Raw genomic sequence first — 15423 nt, forward strand, 5'->3', positions numbered from 1 at the left:
GTATGAAAGATTATGAACTTTCCACATCAAGTTATATTAACACAATATTAGCATATTTCACACAGGTTTATGATACAATATGAGCGCCATCCCTTCGCACGATATTTGTAATGTTGAATAAAACATTTTGTACTGAATGTCCTAGCCTTATCATGCCACAGGCCGATTCTCATAACGGCTGTGTAAAAAAACATTATGTAGAGGTTTCTATTGCCTACCTCTTCGTAATTTCTGTTATTTAATCATTAGAAAATAATAATCTTAATCAAACGATGTATGATAGAAAATCAAACAAAAACCAGGAAAATACTCCGATTGTGTTAATCCAGGCCTATCCACGAACACAGGTAGATTTACCCTTGAAAGAAATAAGAGAATAAGACTAGGTAATCTAGAAGAGTAAAACAAAAACTTGTATAAAACTTGATTTCAAATATTTGTTAAATGTTTTAAAAGAGTTTACGTCAAGGCAAAACTGAAGGTTCCATATGCGACACCTTGTGGACAAGACGGGACATCTAGTTCGACCCTTTTATATACAACAAACGAATCTCGAGGTCACATAACGGTATACTGTATAGGCTTTGAAATTGGGTGTCTTCATTGTAATCTTCAAAATGACGGTATCAGCCTGTGATTGGTCAGGTTCTTTTTCTCCTGGGAGCAATCAAATTACTTCACTTTTACCTTCAATTTTGGCCTGCCATGTTCCAGGGACTCAGAAAGCGAAAGTGATCGTACTCCCTGAATTATCCAGGATCCAGACACCTTTCAGTAAGAACATTTTCCTTTCTGTTGTTCGACAGATATTTTGACGAATTCCACTTTTGCTGTGTGGCGAAGTCTGTGGAGAATTGCTATCCTGAGGCGGATGAGTTTTCGTCCTGTGAGGATCTTATGTCCAATTATTTCCTCAGAATAAGTATATGGATTCTGGGCACTATCGCATTTCTTGGTAACGGACTAGTTTTTTTCTGGAGAGTCCGGGACTTTAGAGTTGGAAAAGTAAGTTATGAAATAAAATTGATCGTTTGAGACCAACATTATATGTATACAGAACAACGCAAAAATCATTGCTGAATATCACATTTGAAATTTATATTCATTTGAATGACCAATCATTATGTGGCTTTAGTGTAGCCAATCTATATCTGCTTTAAATGGTGATATTTTCTGGTTTGCAAATCCGTCTTTAATGTTAATGGACCACAATGGTCTATCACTCATTTTTTTTTCAAAATACTTGATGTTATTTATAAAATATACTTGTAATCCTTTGTTACTGTAGATTATGCATGTATTGTGTTTAATCTTTAAAAAAATGAAATAACCATACATTATTTTGAAATGTTGAAAAGTTATAAGTATTACACACACGACTTGCACAAATGGATGTTGGTTTTGTTACTTCCAGGTGCACTCGTTTTTGATCAGCAACTTGGCGTTGGGAGACTTCTTCATGGGTGTGTACCTGTTGATTATAGCTGTGGTCGATACCTACTATCGCGGTAGATACTCAGTCTACGACAAATCATGGCGACAAAGCGATCTTTGTATGTTCGCAGGATTCATCTCCACATTTTCCAGCGAACTTTCCGTCTTTACCCTAACGGTTATTACTTTAGATCGTCTCATCTGCATCCTGTTTCCGCTTAAGATGAAACGTCTTGGTCTGCGAGAGGCTTTGATAGTGATGCCATGTTTATGGCTGTTGGTTCTCGTGTTGTCTGCTGCACCCTTAATGGGATGGGATTACTTCTCAAACTTTTACGGTCGCTCGGCCGTGTGTCTTGCGTTACACATCACTCCAGAGAAACCGAGAGGATGGGAATATTCAGTTTTTGTTTTCCTTGTTCTAAATTTTATTTCTTTTCTTGTTATATTTATATCATATCTATGGATGTTCATGGTAGCCAAGAAAACCACTACCGCTGTTAGAAAGTCCAAAGCTAAATCCGACCATTCCATGGCGAAAAGGATGACTTTAATAGTGATGTCCGACTTTTGCTGCTGGATACCTATCATACTCCTGGGATTTGCATCGTTAGCAGATGCCAGAGTACCACCTCAGGTAAATAAATAAATAAATTAGTATGAAATAGGCACTGCCTAAGAGCGAGCCAAGTTGGTCAACAAGATGCGCTTTTTGAACAGCCTAACCATGTCTGCACTGAAACGTGTTTTTAAAATTGTATATTTCACAAGATTTTAACAAACCACTGGCACATATAAATGTATCAATATATCATCATCATCATCATCATCATCATCATCATCATCATCATCATCTTCATCATCACATATTCTTCTTCTAGAAAACAATGTAACATCGTGAACAGGCGGTTGTTTGGTGGTACAATTGTAACACACTTGTCTTTCACCAAACCGTCCGGGGTTCGATTCCCCGAAGGGATTCAACTTTATTCCCAAAGTTAGACCCTTCGCGTGCTTACAAAAAGCATGATTTTGTAAGTTGAAATAATAAGGTTTCCATATGTAAGTAAGTCATGCACTTATAATCATACACCATGAAGGCAGACAAAGAAGTACAAAACGAAAGGCATTTTCCCTGCGCCCAGCTGTTTAAAAGAAAGGCACACAAACATATATATATATATATATGTGTGTGTGTGTGTGTGTGTGTGTGTGTGTGTGTGTGTGTGGGTGTGTGTGTGTGTGTGTGTGTGTGTGTGTGTGTGTGTTAATATTACAACAAGTTTAATTTCTATTTGTTATTTCTAATTATTCCATACAAAGTTTTGAAATTGAGAACTTCTGCTGGAGTACTAGTTTGATGCCTGTACAAAGATTTGAGTAACGGGTAATTTCCTTGAATGGTTTGAGAGAACTGGTCTGAAAATACTGAACTTTGTAATTTGGCATTTCTGTTTCCATGGTAACAGAAAAAGTATTTAAATGGTGAACTTCCCCCATAGCAAAAGATACTACTAGCCTGATAAGTGTAAACGGCTTTGAGCAATTACCTTGTCAGAGTATTTACCCAGAAAAAACTGAAATTTGTGATGAGGGTCATCGGTTTCAATGGTAACAGTAAATGTATTAATAAAGTCTTTGACAACATATCTAGGCTATAACAATTGATAAAAAAGATCTTTAAAATAAATGCGCAAGAGTTTCCCTTTTAGAGTTACAGATACTGCAGAGAGGACTTTCTATCATCTTTGCTTTAAAAAAAAGAAAGGATTTTGTAGTTAAAATATGATAAAAGACAATATTGTTTTAGTTGGATTTGTAAAGGCGGTGCTTATATGTTTACAAGTTTCCTTTATTAACATCAGAATGTTCTCTACCACCGTTTTCTTTTCTCTTTGCTACATTGTAATTAAGATAAGAAAATCAATATAAATGTATATGTTTAAATGAAATTCAAATGTCACAATATATTACATAAACTGCATTTTTCTGATGAAAAAAACAACAAAAAAAACCCTCACCACTAATAGTATCTTATCATTGTGCCTTCTAAGTGTTTGCTTTAAAATTTATAAACATTCAAATACTTGATTATAATTAATTTCAAACAGTTATCGAAAGAATATATATCTTACAGAATCCATATATTTGTTAAATCCATATGAATTATTTAAGACTTTTAGTATGATTTTATTTCCACATGAAAGCTTGAAACGATATTTTGTCGGTCAAAATAATTTTAATCCATTCAACGGGTCGGCAGTTTTCATTGCGTGCTGCGGTAAGTGTAATGAGGGTACTGCAGTTCCAGCCACACTTCCGTTTAAATTTGATCGTATGGGCAGTTTGTTGGAGTTGAATAACCACATACACAATATAATAAAGCGCTCGATATAAAAAGGTGCTCACCATTTTGAAGTATTTCCTATGTTATATTGTAATCATTTCTACAATGTCTTAGAAAACACGAGAATAACGTTTGCATCAGATATGTTTGTATTGACTTATGTACAAGACAATATCTATCCTTCATCGTGATGAAAGGAAAACAATGGTAAGTTTACTAAGAAAAAATCAACATACGGAAAAAAGAATTCGTAAACTGACATTGAGTTGAAAATCATAAAAGGAAGTACTTGCTTGAAAACTGATCTGTATCCCTACGAAATAACATATATTCACCTCTCTATTGTAATCTAGCACACATAGAAATGGCATCCGGGACACCAAACAAACTCATTGCATTTTGTCTACTCCGATACATTTTGTATATACTCAGATACATTTTGTATATACTCCGATATATTTTGTATATACTCGGATACATTTTGTCTACTCCGATACATTTCGTATATACTCCGATACATTTTGTATATACTCCGATACATTTTGTATACTCCGATACATTTTGTATATCCTCAGATACATTTTGTATATACTTCGATATATTTTGTATATACTCCGATACATTTTGTATATACTCCGATACATTTTGTATACTCAGATACATTTTGTATATACTTGGATACATTTTGTCTACTCCGATACATTTTGTATATAGTCCGATACATTTTGTATATACTCCAATACATTTTGTATATACTCCGATACATTTTGTATATACTCGGATACATTTTGTCTACTCCGAAATATTTTGTATATACTCCGATACATTTTGTATATACTCCGATATATTTTGTATGTACTCGGATACATTTTGTCTACTCAGATACATTTTGTATATACTCAGATACATTTTGTATATACTCCGATACATTTTGTATATACTCCGATATATTTTGTATATACTACATTTTGATATACATTTTGTATATACTCCGATACATTTTGTATATAGTCAGATACATTTTGTATACTCAGAATTTTGTATATACTCCGATACATTTTGTATATACTCCGATACATTTTGTATATACTCGTTTACATTTTGTATACTCCGATACATTTTGTATATACTCAGATACATTTTGTGTCAACTCAGATACATTTTGTATACTCCGATACATTTTGTATATACTCGGATACATTTTGTATATACTCGGATACATTTTGTATATACTCCGATATATTTTGTATATACTCCGATACAATTAGTCTACTCTGATGCATTTTGTAGACTCATTTACATTTTGTATATACTCAGATATATTTTGTATACTCAGATACATTTTGTGTCATACTTTGTACATTTTGTATACTCCGATACATTTTGTATATACTCCGATACATTTTGTATATACTACGATACAATTAGTCTACTCTGATGCATTTTGTAGACTCAGATACATTTTGTATATACTCAGATATATTTTGTATATACTCCGATACATTTTGTATACATTTTCTATATACTCCGATACATTTTGTCTTGATATATTTTGTATATCAGATACATTTTGTATACTCCGATACATTTTGTATACACTCCGATACATTTTGTATACTCAGATACATTTTGTATATATATATACTCCGATACATTTTGTATATACACCGATACAATTAGTCTACTCCGATACATTTTGTAGACTTAGATACATTTTGTATATACTCAGATATATTTTGTATAAACTCAGATACATTTTGTATATACTCCGATACATTTTGTATATACTCCGATACATTTTGTATAAACTCAGATACATTTTGTATATATATATACTCAGATACATTTTGTATATACTCATATACATTTTGTATATACTCAGATACATTTTGTATACTCAGATACATTTTTTATACTCAGATACATTTTGTATACTCCGATACATTTTGTATATACTCCGATACATTTTGTATATACTCAGATACATTTTGTATACTCAGATACATTTTGTATACTCATATACATTTTGTATATACTCCGATACATTTTGTATAATTTAGATACATTTTCTATACTCCAATACATTTTGTATATACTCCGATACATTTTGTATACATTTTGTATACTCAGATACATTTTGTATACTCCGATACATTTTGTATATACTCCGATACATTTTGTATATACTACGATACAATTAGTCTACTCTGATGCATTTTGTAGACTCAGATACATTTTGTATATACTCAGATATATTTTGTATATACTCCGATACATTTTGTTTATACTCCGATACATTTTCTATATACTCCGATACATTTTGTCTACTCCGATATATTTTGTATACTCAGATACATTTTGTATATACTCATATACATTTTGTATATACTCCGATACATTTTGTATAAATTAGATACATTTTGTATACTCTGATACATTTTGTATACACTCCGATACATTTTGTATATATATATATACTCCGATACATTTTGTATATACTCCGATACAATTAGTCTACTTCGATACATTTTGTAGACTTAGATACATTTTGTATATACTCAGATATATTTTGTATAAACTCAGGTACATTTTGTGTCAACTCAGGTACATTTTGTATACTCCGATACATTTTGTATATACTCATATACATTTTGTATATACTCCGATACATTTTGTATATACTCCGATACATTTTGATACATTTTGTATACTCCGATACATTTTGTATATACATTTTGTATATAGATACATTTTGTATATACTCCGATACACATACATTTTGTATATACTCAGATACATTTTGTATAATCAGATACATTTTGTATATATATATATACTCCGATACATTTTGTATATACTCAGATACATTTTGTATATACTCCGATACATTTTGTTACTGATATTTTGTATATCAGATACATTTTGTATATATATATATACTCCGATACATTTTGTATATACTATTACTACTTCGATACATTTTGTATCAACATTTTGTATATACTCAGATATATTTTGATACATTTTGTATATACTCAGATACATTTTGTATATACCGATACATATACATTTTGTATATACTCCGATACATTTTGTATATACTCATATACATTTTGTATATACATTTTCTATACTTAGATACATTTTGTATATACTCCGATACATTTTGTATATACTCAGATACATTTTGTATAATCAGATACATTTTGTATATATATATATACTCCGATACATTTTGTATATACTCCGATACAATTAGTCTACTTCGATACATTTTGTAGACTTAGATACATTTTGTATATACTCAGATATATTTTGTATATATACATTTTATATACTCCGATACATTTTGTATATACTCCGATACATTTTGTGTACATACTACAGATACATTTTGTATCTACTCATATACATTTTGTATATACTCAGATACATTTTGTATATACTCCTATACATTTTTTATACTCAGATACATTTTGTATATACTTTGATACATTTTGTCTACTCCGATACATTTTGTATATACTCAGATACATTTTTATACTCATATACATTTTGTATATATATATACTTAGATACATTTTGTATATACTACTGATACATTTTGCATATATCAGATACATTTTGTATATATATATATACTCCGATACATTTTATATATACTCAGATACATTTTGTGTCATACTATAGATACATTTTGTATACTCCGATACATTTTGTATATACTCATATACATTTTGTATATACTCCGATACATTTTGTATATACTCCGATACATTTTGTATAAACTCAGATACATTTTGTGTCAACTCAGGTACATTTTGTATACTCCGATACATTTTGTATATACTCATATACATTTTGTATATAGTCAGATACATTTTGTATATACTCCGATACATTTTCTAGACTCAGATACATTTTGTATCAACTCAGATACATTTTGTATACTCAGATACATTTTGTATACTCAGATACATTTTGTTTATACTCCGGTACATTTTATATACTCAGATACATTTTGTATACTCAGATACATTTTGTATATACTCTGATGCATTTTGTATACTCAGATACATTTTGTTTATACTCCGTATACTCAGATACATTTTGTTTATACTCCGATACATTTTGTATACTCTGATTTATTTTGTGATATTTTTTTGTAGGTTTACGCATGGATTGCCGTGTTTGTCCTCCCTTTAAACTCCGCCATCAATCCAGTTTTATACACAATTTCTACAGCACCGTTTATGAGAAACTTCCGAAAAGGGGCGTCCCGGTTTCGGAAGTCTTTCACCACTGGATCTTTTCGATCATCTGAGACGAAACATTCGTTTATAGGTAAATGCATACGAACACATAACTGCTTTACTTTACAAAGCTGGACGTTGATTCCTAAGGAGTGTGGTAAATTGGAATGCGTCTTGAGGTGACTTGGATTTAGTACTTACAGAGGTAAATCGAGTAAGCACATTGTCTTACGTCGAACTCATAAGCTTCAATATCATATTTATTGTCTGGAGATACTTCACTTTGTCATTAGTTATCTAGATGTGTGTGTGTGTGTAAGGTTGTGTGTGTGTTAATGTGTGTATGTGTTTGTTTGTGCGTATGTGTGCGTGTGTGTGTGTGTGTGTGCGTGCGTGCGTGCGTGCGTGTGTGGGTGTGAGTGTGTTTATGTCTGTCTGTCTGTCTGTCTTTTGTCTCAGCCGAACGCTTGTCTTTTGTGACGCAAAACTTTACTGTGACGTCTTAATTTTGGAAAAATCGCTTTGAAAATCAGTCTAGTAATGTAAACCATGTCAATCACTATCACCTGGATTTCATCTAAAAGTACATTTTTGATTATTTGTTTTAATAATTTCAGCTGTGAACTAGCGTGGCTAAATCCGGATCTAACTATTATTTACGATGTATTAGAATGTGAATATTCGTACAGAATATATCTGTATTTTTCATTTGTGCTTCACACTCATAGAAAAATAAATATTGCCATACTCGTGAAAAATATGTGATATTCATAGGGAAGCCAGAGGCTAGTCATTAACTTAGTACTCAATTTTAGGTGTGAACTCCTATTTGTTTCTGACATCACCTGTTGCGCTTTAGACTTCCTTGTGTGTTCACATACTCTTGTAATCAGACTTGTACCTTATATATAAAGTTTATTGTTTTCCTTTACAATCCGAAAATTCGGTATTATATCACAAAAATCATTTATAACTTAGCACACTCACCAAAATTTTGAAATGATGGGGTCAAAGTTTTATATATGCGTCATCCTCGATATTCCCAGGGGTTACAATCACTTTCACCCTCTGTACCCCTAGAACCATCCTCGATACTCCAGGGGTTACAATCACTTTCACTCTCTGTACCCTTGGAACCATACTCGATACTCCTAGGGGTTACAATCACTTTCGCTCTCTGTACCCCTGGAACCATTCTCGACACTCCAGGGGTTACAATCACTTTCGCTCTCTGTACCCCTAGAACCATCCTCGATACTACAGGGGTTACGATCACTTTCACTCTCTCTACCCCAGGAACCATCCTCGATACTACAGGGGTTACAATCACTTTCGCTCTTTGTACCCCTAGAACATATTTTTTGTATTTTCATACAAAACTATAACACTGTGTCATCTCTGTTTCAGACGATAGATTCTCGAACAATTGGGGACGAAATTCCATGTATAGACAGATGGAGTTGACAAGATTACGGGGTCTGAAGAAATCCTACACTTTAAACACGAACCATAGCGCGTGCGTTCATGAGAAATCCGCCTCTTCAAGAATGTAAGCAGTCTAGATGGAAGTTAATCTGGTGTACAGTTATAACTGTGTTTTTTTATTTTGTTAAAGATATTCAAGTGTTTAAATTCATTTTTTTGTTCTGAAACATGAAATGGGTGTTAACTGTTAAGTCGACTTATTGAGGAAAAGTGCTATACATGCTAACCTTGCAAATACCAAAGGCCAAAATCCAGGCGTGTATTTCCGTCAAATACCAAAGGCCAAAATCCAGGCTTGTATTTCCGTCAAATATACAAGATTGTGTTCGCCATTTCCTTACTTTTATCTGAGTGCATATCATACATGTGAATAACATATCTGCGTTGTTGTGAGAAAAGTATGGACACAAATACCTTGATATGTAAAATAAATTGTATTATATAAGAGTATTGAACATCGTTTTGGTATGTTTGTCCAATTTTTACACACACGTTTTGCTGTAATTAACGTCCTATAAACCAATGTTTAAACTAGATATGAAATTGTTTCTGCATTCAGATACAAATAATCAATACTTGGGAATTACAGCATATTTGTGTTAATGGACACCAAAATGGAAAAAAAATCAAACTTTTTTTTTCAAACTTTGCGTGCGATTAATATCTTTTGGAGGTAATCAACCCCTTCAATGCGCTTGCCTAAACTTATCGCATTCCGGACCGTCCGTTTTTGTTTTAGATTTTTTAAACTTGTTCCTTAACAATTTTTTTCAGTTACATGTATTTATGTACTCATTTTAATAGGTAATTATAACGAACATTCGTTTGTTAAAGTGACAATCCTGTCACGATCAACAGTATTTAAAATGTATTTGTTCAAATATATCCATGTCTTCAATATATATATATAATCAACTTTTGTCTATATGGGTTAACTGGTACCATGAACTATATATATATAATTAACATTTGTATGTATGGGTTAACTGGTACCAAGAACTATATATATATAATTAACTTTTGTCTATATGGGTTAACTGGTACCGAGAACTATATATATATAATTAACTTTTGTCTATATGGGTTAACTGGTACCAAGAACTATATATATATAATTAACTTTTGTCTATATGGGTTAACTAGTACCAAGAACTATATATATATGATCAACTTTTGTCTATATGGGTTAACTGGTACCAAGAACTATATATATATAATTAACATTTGTATGTATGGGTTAACTGGTATATATATATAATTAACATTTGTATGTATGGGTTAACTGGTACCGAGAACTATATATATATAATTAACATTTGTATGTATGGGTTAACTGGTACCAAGAACTATATATATATAATTAACTTTTGTCTATATGGGTTAACTGGTACCAAGAACTATATATATATAATTATATATGAGTTAACTAGTACCAAGAACTATATATATATAATTAACTTTTGTATGTATGGGTTAACTGGTACCAAGAACTATATATATATGATCAACTTTTGTCTATATGGGTTAACTGGTACCGAGAACTATATATATATAATTAACTTTTGTCTATATGGGTTAACTGGTACCAAGAACTATATATATATAATCAGCTTTTGTCTATATGGGTTAACTGGTACCAAGAACTATATATATATAATTAACTTTTGTCTATATGGGTTAACTGAACTATATATATATAATTAACATTTGTATGTATGGGTTAACTGGTACCAAGAACTATATATATATAATTAACTTTTGTCTATATGGGTTAACTGGTAAGAACTATATATATATAATTAACATTTGTATGTATGGGTTAACTGGTACCAAGAACTATATATATATAATTAACTTTTGTCTATATGGGTTAACTGGTACCGAGAACTATATATATATAATTAACATTTGTATGTATGGGTTAACTGGTACCGAGAACTATATATATATAATTAACTTTTGTCTATATGGGTTAACTGGTACCGAGAACTATATATATATAATTAACATTTGTATGTATGGGTTAACTGGTACCAAGAACTATATATATATAATTAACTTTTGTCTATATGGGTTAACTGGTACCAAGAACTATATATATATAATTAACTTTTGTCTATATGGGTTAACTGGTACCAAGAACTATATATATATAATTAACTTTTGTCTATATGGGTTAACTGGTACCGAGAACTATATATATATAATTAACATTTGTATGTATGGGTTAACTGGTACCAGGAACTATATATATATAATTAACTTTTGTCTATATGGGTTAACTGGTACCAAGAACTATATATATATAATTAACTTTTGTCTATATGGGTTAACTGGTACCGAGAACTATATATATATAATTAACATTTGTATGTATGGGTTAACTGGTACCAAGAACTATATATATATAATTAACTTTTGTCTATATGGGTTAACTGGTACCGAGAACTATATATATATAATTAACATTTGTATGTATGGGTTTACTGGTACCAGGAACTATATATATATAATTAACTTTTGTCTATATGGGTTAACTGGTACCGAGAACTATATATATATATAATTAACATTTGTATGTATGGGTTAACTGGTACCAAGAACTATATATATATAATTAACTTTTGTCTATATGGGTTAACTGGTACCAAGAACTATATATATATAATTAACTTTTGTCTATATGGGTTAACTGGTACCAAGAACTATATATATATAATTAACTTTTGTCTATATGGGTTAACTGGTACCAAGAACTATATATATATAATTAACATTTGTATGTATGGGTTAACTGGTACCGAGAACTATATATATATAATTAACATTTGTATGTATGGGTTAACTGGTACCAGGAACTATATATATATAATTAACTTTTGTCTATATGGGTTAACTGGTACCAAGAACTATATATATATAATTAACTTTTGTCTATATGGATTAACTGGTACCAAGAACTATATATATATAATTAACTTTTGTCTATATGGGTTAACTGGTACCAAGAACTATATATATATAATTAACTTTTGTCTATATGGGTTAACTGGTACCGAGAACTATATATATATAATTAACATTTGTATGTATGGGTTAACTGGTACCGAGAACTATATATATATAATTAACATTTGTATGTATGGGTTAACTGGTACCAAGAACTATATATATATAATTAACTTTTGTCTATATGGGTTAACTGGTACCAAGAACTATATATATATAATTAACTTTTGTCTATATGGTTTAACTGGTACCAAGAACTATATATATATAATTAACTTTTGTCTATATGGGTTAACTGGTACCAAGAACTATATATATATAATTAACTTTTGTCTATATGGGTTAACTGGTACCGAGAACTATATATATATAATTAACATTTGTATGTATGGGTTAACTGGTACCAAGAACTATATATATATAATTAACTTTTGTCTATATGGGTTAACTGGTACCGAGAACTATATATATATAATTAACATTTGTATGTATAGGTTAACTGGTACCAAGAACTATATATATATAATCAGCTTTTGTCTATATGGGTTAACTGGTACCAAGAACTATATATATATAATTAACATTTGTATGTATGGGTTTACTGGTACCAAGAACTATATATATATAATTAACTTTTGTCTATATGGGTTAACTGGTACCCAGAACTATATATATATATATAATCAACTTTTGTCTATATGGGTTTACTGGTACCGAGAACCTTATTTTAGCTTATTTTTAAATAAATTCTTGACTCAAATACTCCTTGTACTCTCTGTTGTTACTCCGGTGTACGTCACTATGTATAATGTATCTGATTATTTGTAGACAATATGTAACAATGTATCTGATTGTATCTGATGATTGACCTCCTGTTACACACTTATGGTGTGTCTGGAGTGATTAATAAATCTTGTAAAAAAAACTTGTAAACTTGTCAAAATACTAGTATGGGTTACCTGTAACAGTGCAGGCCCCACTTGTATAAAATATCTCAACTTGAGATTTCCTCAGCTGATATCTCCTCAAAAACGGCTTGTATAAAATTTTCTCAAGGAACAGGAGGGAGGCATCGGCTAGGATGTCCTGAAATTCCTTAAGGAATTTTCAAGGAGATATTAGCTAAGGAAAATCTGGGCTTGAGGAAATCTCAAGTTGAGATGTTTTATACAAGTGGGGCAGGTAGGTTTGTCTATAGTACCAAAGTTGTGAATGTTGCTGAATAACACCATCTGTATAATACTGTGGTGTAAAACTAAAAATCATTCTTTGTCAACTACTTTGATGACTCGCGCAAATAATTCAATCACCTTGTCACCTAATTATTATCGAAATAGTAATAATGTTAAGTCAAAGACAACATATGCTCATAGAATGATCACTGTCAAAGATTGCAAAATGCTTAAAGGGAAAAGGTTGGAATGTTAGTACCGTTGTAACGTTGAAAATTGACTCGGCTTGCCGTGGAAAATGGAACCTGATTGAAAGAAAGTTTTACCAACTGTTGAAAATGGAAACCTGATTTATAAATAGTTTTACCAGCTGTTGAAAATGGACCATGTAAACAAGTTAAACCCATTGTCATTATTTTAGTATGTAACCTTCAATCACATCATTCAAATATAACTATACGCCATGCGTCCAGAATAGATCCAGGGTTCCTCCCCTGCGGTCTGAACCCGGGGAACATCCTTAGTCCTTAGGGACTTAGCCTGGGGGACAATATATGTACGCTATTGACATTTCCACTATATAAGAATATATAAATTTGTTAGCAATGGAGGGATGAACACACTCATGATATAAGAAATGGCCTCATCCCAAACCCCAGGAGTCTTAGCCCACGTGACAACAGATGCTATACTCACCCTATAACTACATTTACTTTTGTTTGGAAGTGAGAGTTGAATAAACAAATGACTTAATAACTGCACCCGGGATCATTACTAGCATTTCGGGTTTAAGTCTGGTGGTCAACGCGTGTAAACAGTTGAAACATCCACTACATAACTACATATACATTTGTTTAGAATAGAGGGACGGACACGCTCATGACATAACCCCTGGAGTTAAAACCCGGGGGTATATGCGTGGAAACAGTTGAGATTCCCACCCTATAACCACACATATATATATGCGGAATAGAGAGATAAATACATCCATGATCCCGAAGGTCTTTGCCCGAGTTCCCACACTATACAAATAACTTCCTGTCCCGGGATCCTGCCTAGTCCATGAGGTCTTTGTTGCGTGTATGAATACTCACATGATTTCAGACTTTTGTATGTCTCTGTTCTCTTTTGTTTTATTCCCGGAATCAAAACATTGAAAGAGATCTCCTTACTATAACTTAACTTATATTTGTTTAAAGTGGACAAATGAACAGACTGATGTCGCCATATGTGACCCGTAGGTCTTACTTACATGTTTATTTATCCAGATTTATCCAGTGGACAAACGAACACACAGAGAAAAAAACAACGCAAGAACAAATGACCTCGGCTCCAAATTCAACGTTGGAAGTGTACCCATCATGTGATAAACATTCCTGGATAAGTATATCAATTATTCTCATTCAATATTCAACGTTGAAGAAGGACCCGAGAATATTATGGCACACTGCTTTCTAGATTAATTAACTAAATGTCCTTGCTATCATATTCCACATTGAAAAAAGGATCCAAAAAAATTGACGCACAATCCATCTTATGTTGCAATAAAGTATCGCGGTTCCATATTCAATGTTGAAAATGACCACTGAATAATGACAGGGATCATTTCTGCTAATTTAGCAGAGAATGAGTGGTGTCACTGAGATCCTTTTTCAACATTGAATATGGGATCGAGAAACAAATTATTATACAAATCTGTAAAGTTATTTAACTTCATTTCGAC

The 15423-nt window shown here is 31.7% G+C and overlaps 1 protein-coding gene across 1 annotated transcript in view; it reads left to right on the plus strand.

Moving 5' to 3' along the window:
- LOC132556088 (G-protein coupled receptor GRL101-like) overlaps positions 1-9620 on the plus strand; it is a 116520-nt gene extending 106900 nt beyond the window's left edge. The window contains exons 23-26 of the mRNA XM_060220476.1: positions 807-1005; positions 1415-2071; positions 7951-8125; positions 9442-9620. Coding sequence (XP_060076459.1) covers positions 807-1005; positions 1415-2071; positions 7951-8125; positions 9442-9587 — 1177 coding nt within the window. The 3' untranslated portion in view covers positions 9588-9620. The remainder of the gene's footprint in view (positions 1-806; positions 1006-1414; positions 2072-7950; positions 8126-9441) is intronic.
- The last annotated feature ends 5803 nt before the right edge of the window (positions 9621-15423 follow it).

The sequence above is a fragment of the Ylistrum balloti genome, unplaced genomic scaffold (assembly GCF_031769215.1).
Source record: "Ylistrum balloti isolate Yb309-2 unplaced genomic scaffold, AGI_CSIRO_Ybal_v1 Utg370544, whole genome shotgun sequence".
Classification (NCBI taxonomy): domain Eukaryota; kingdom Metazoa; phylum Mollusca; class Bivalvia; order Pectinida; family Pectinidae; genus Ylistrum; species Ylistrum balloti.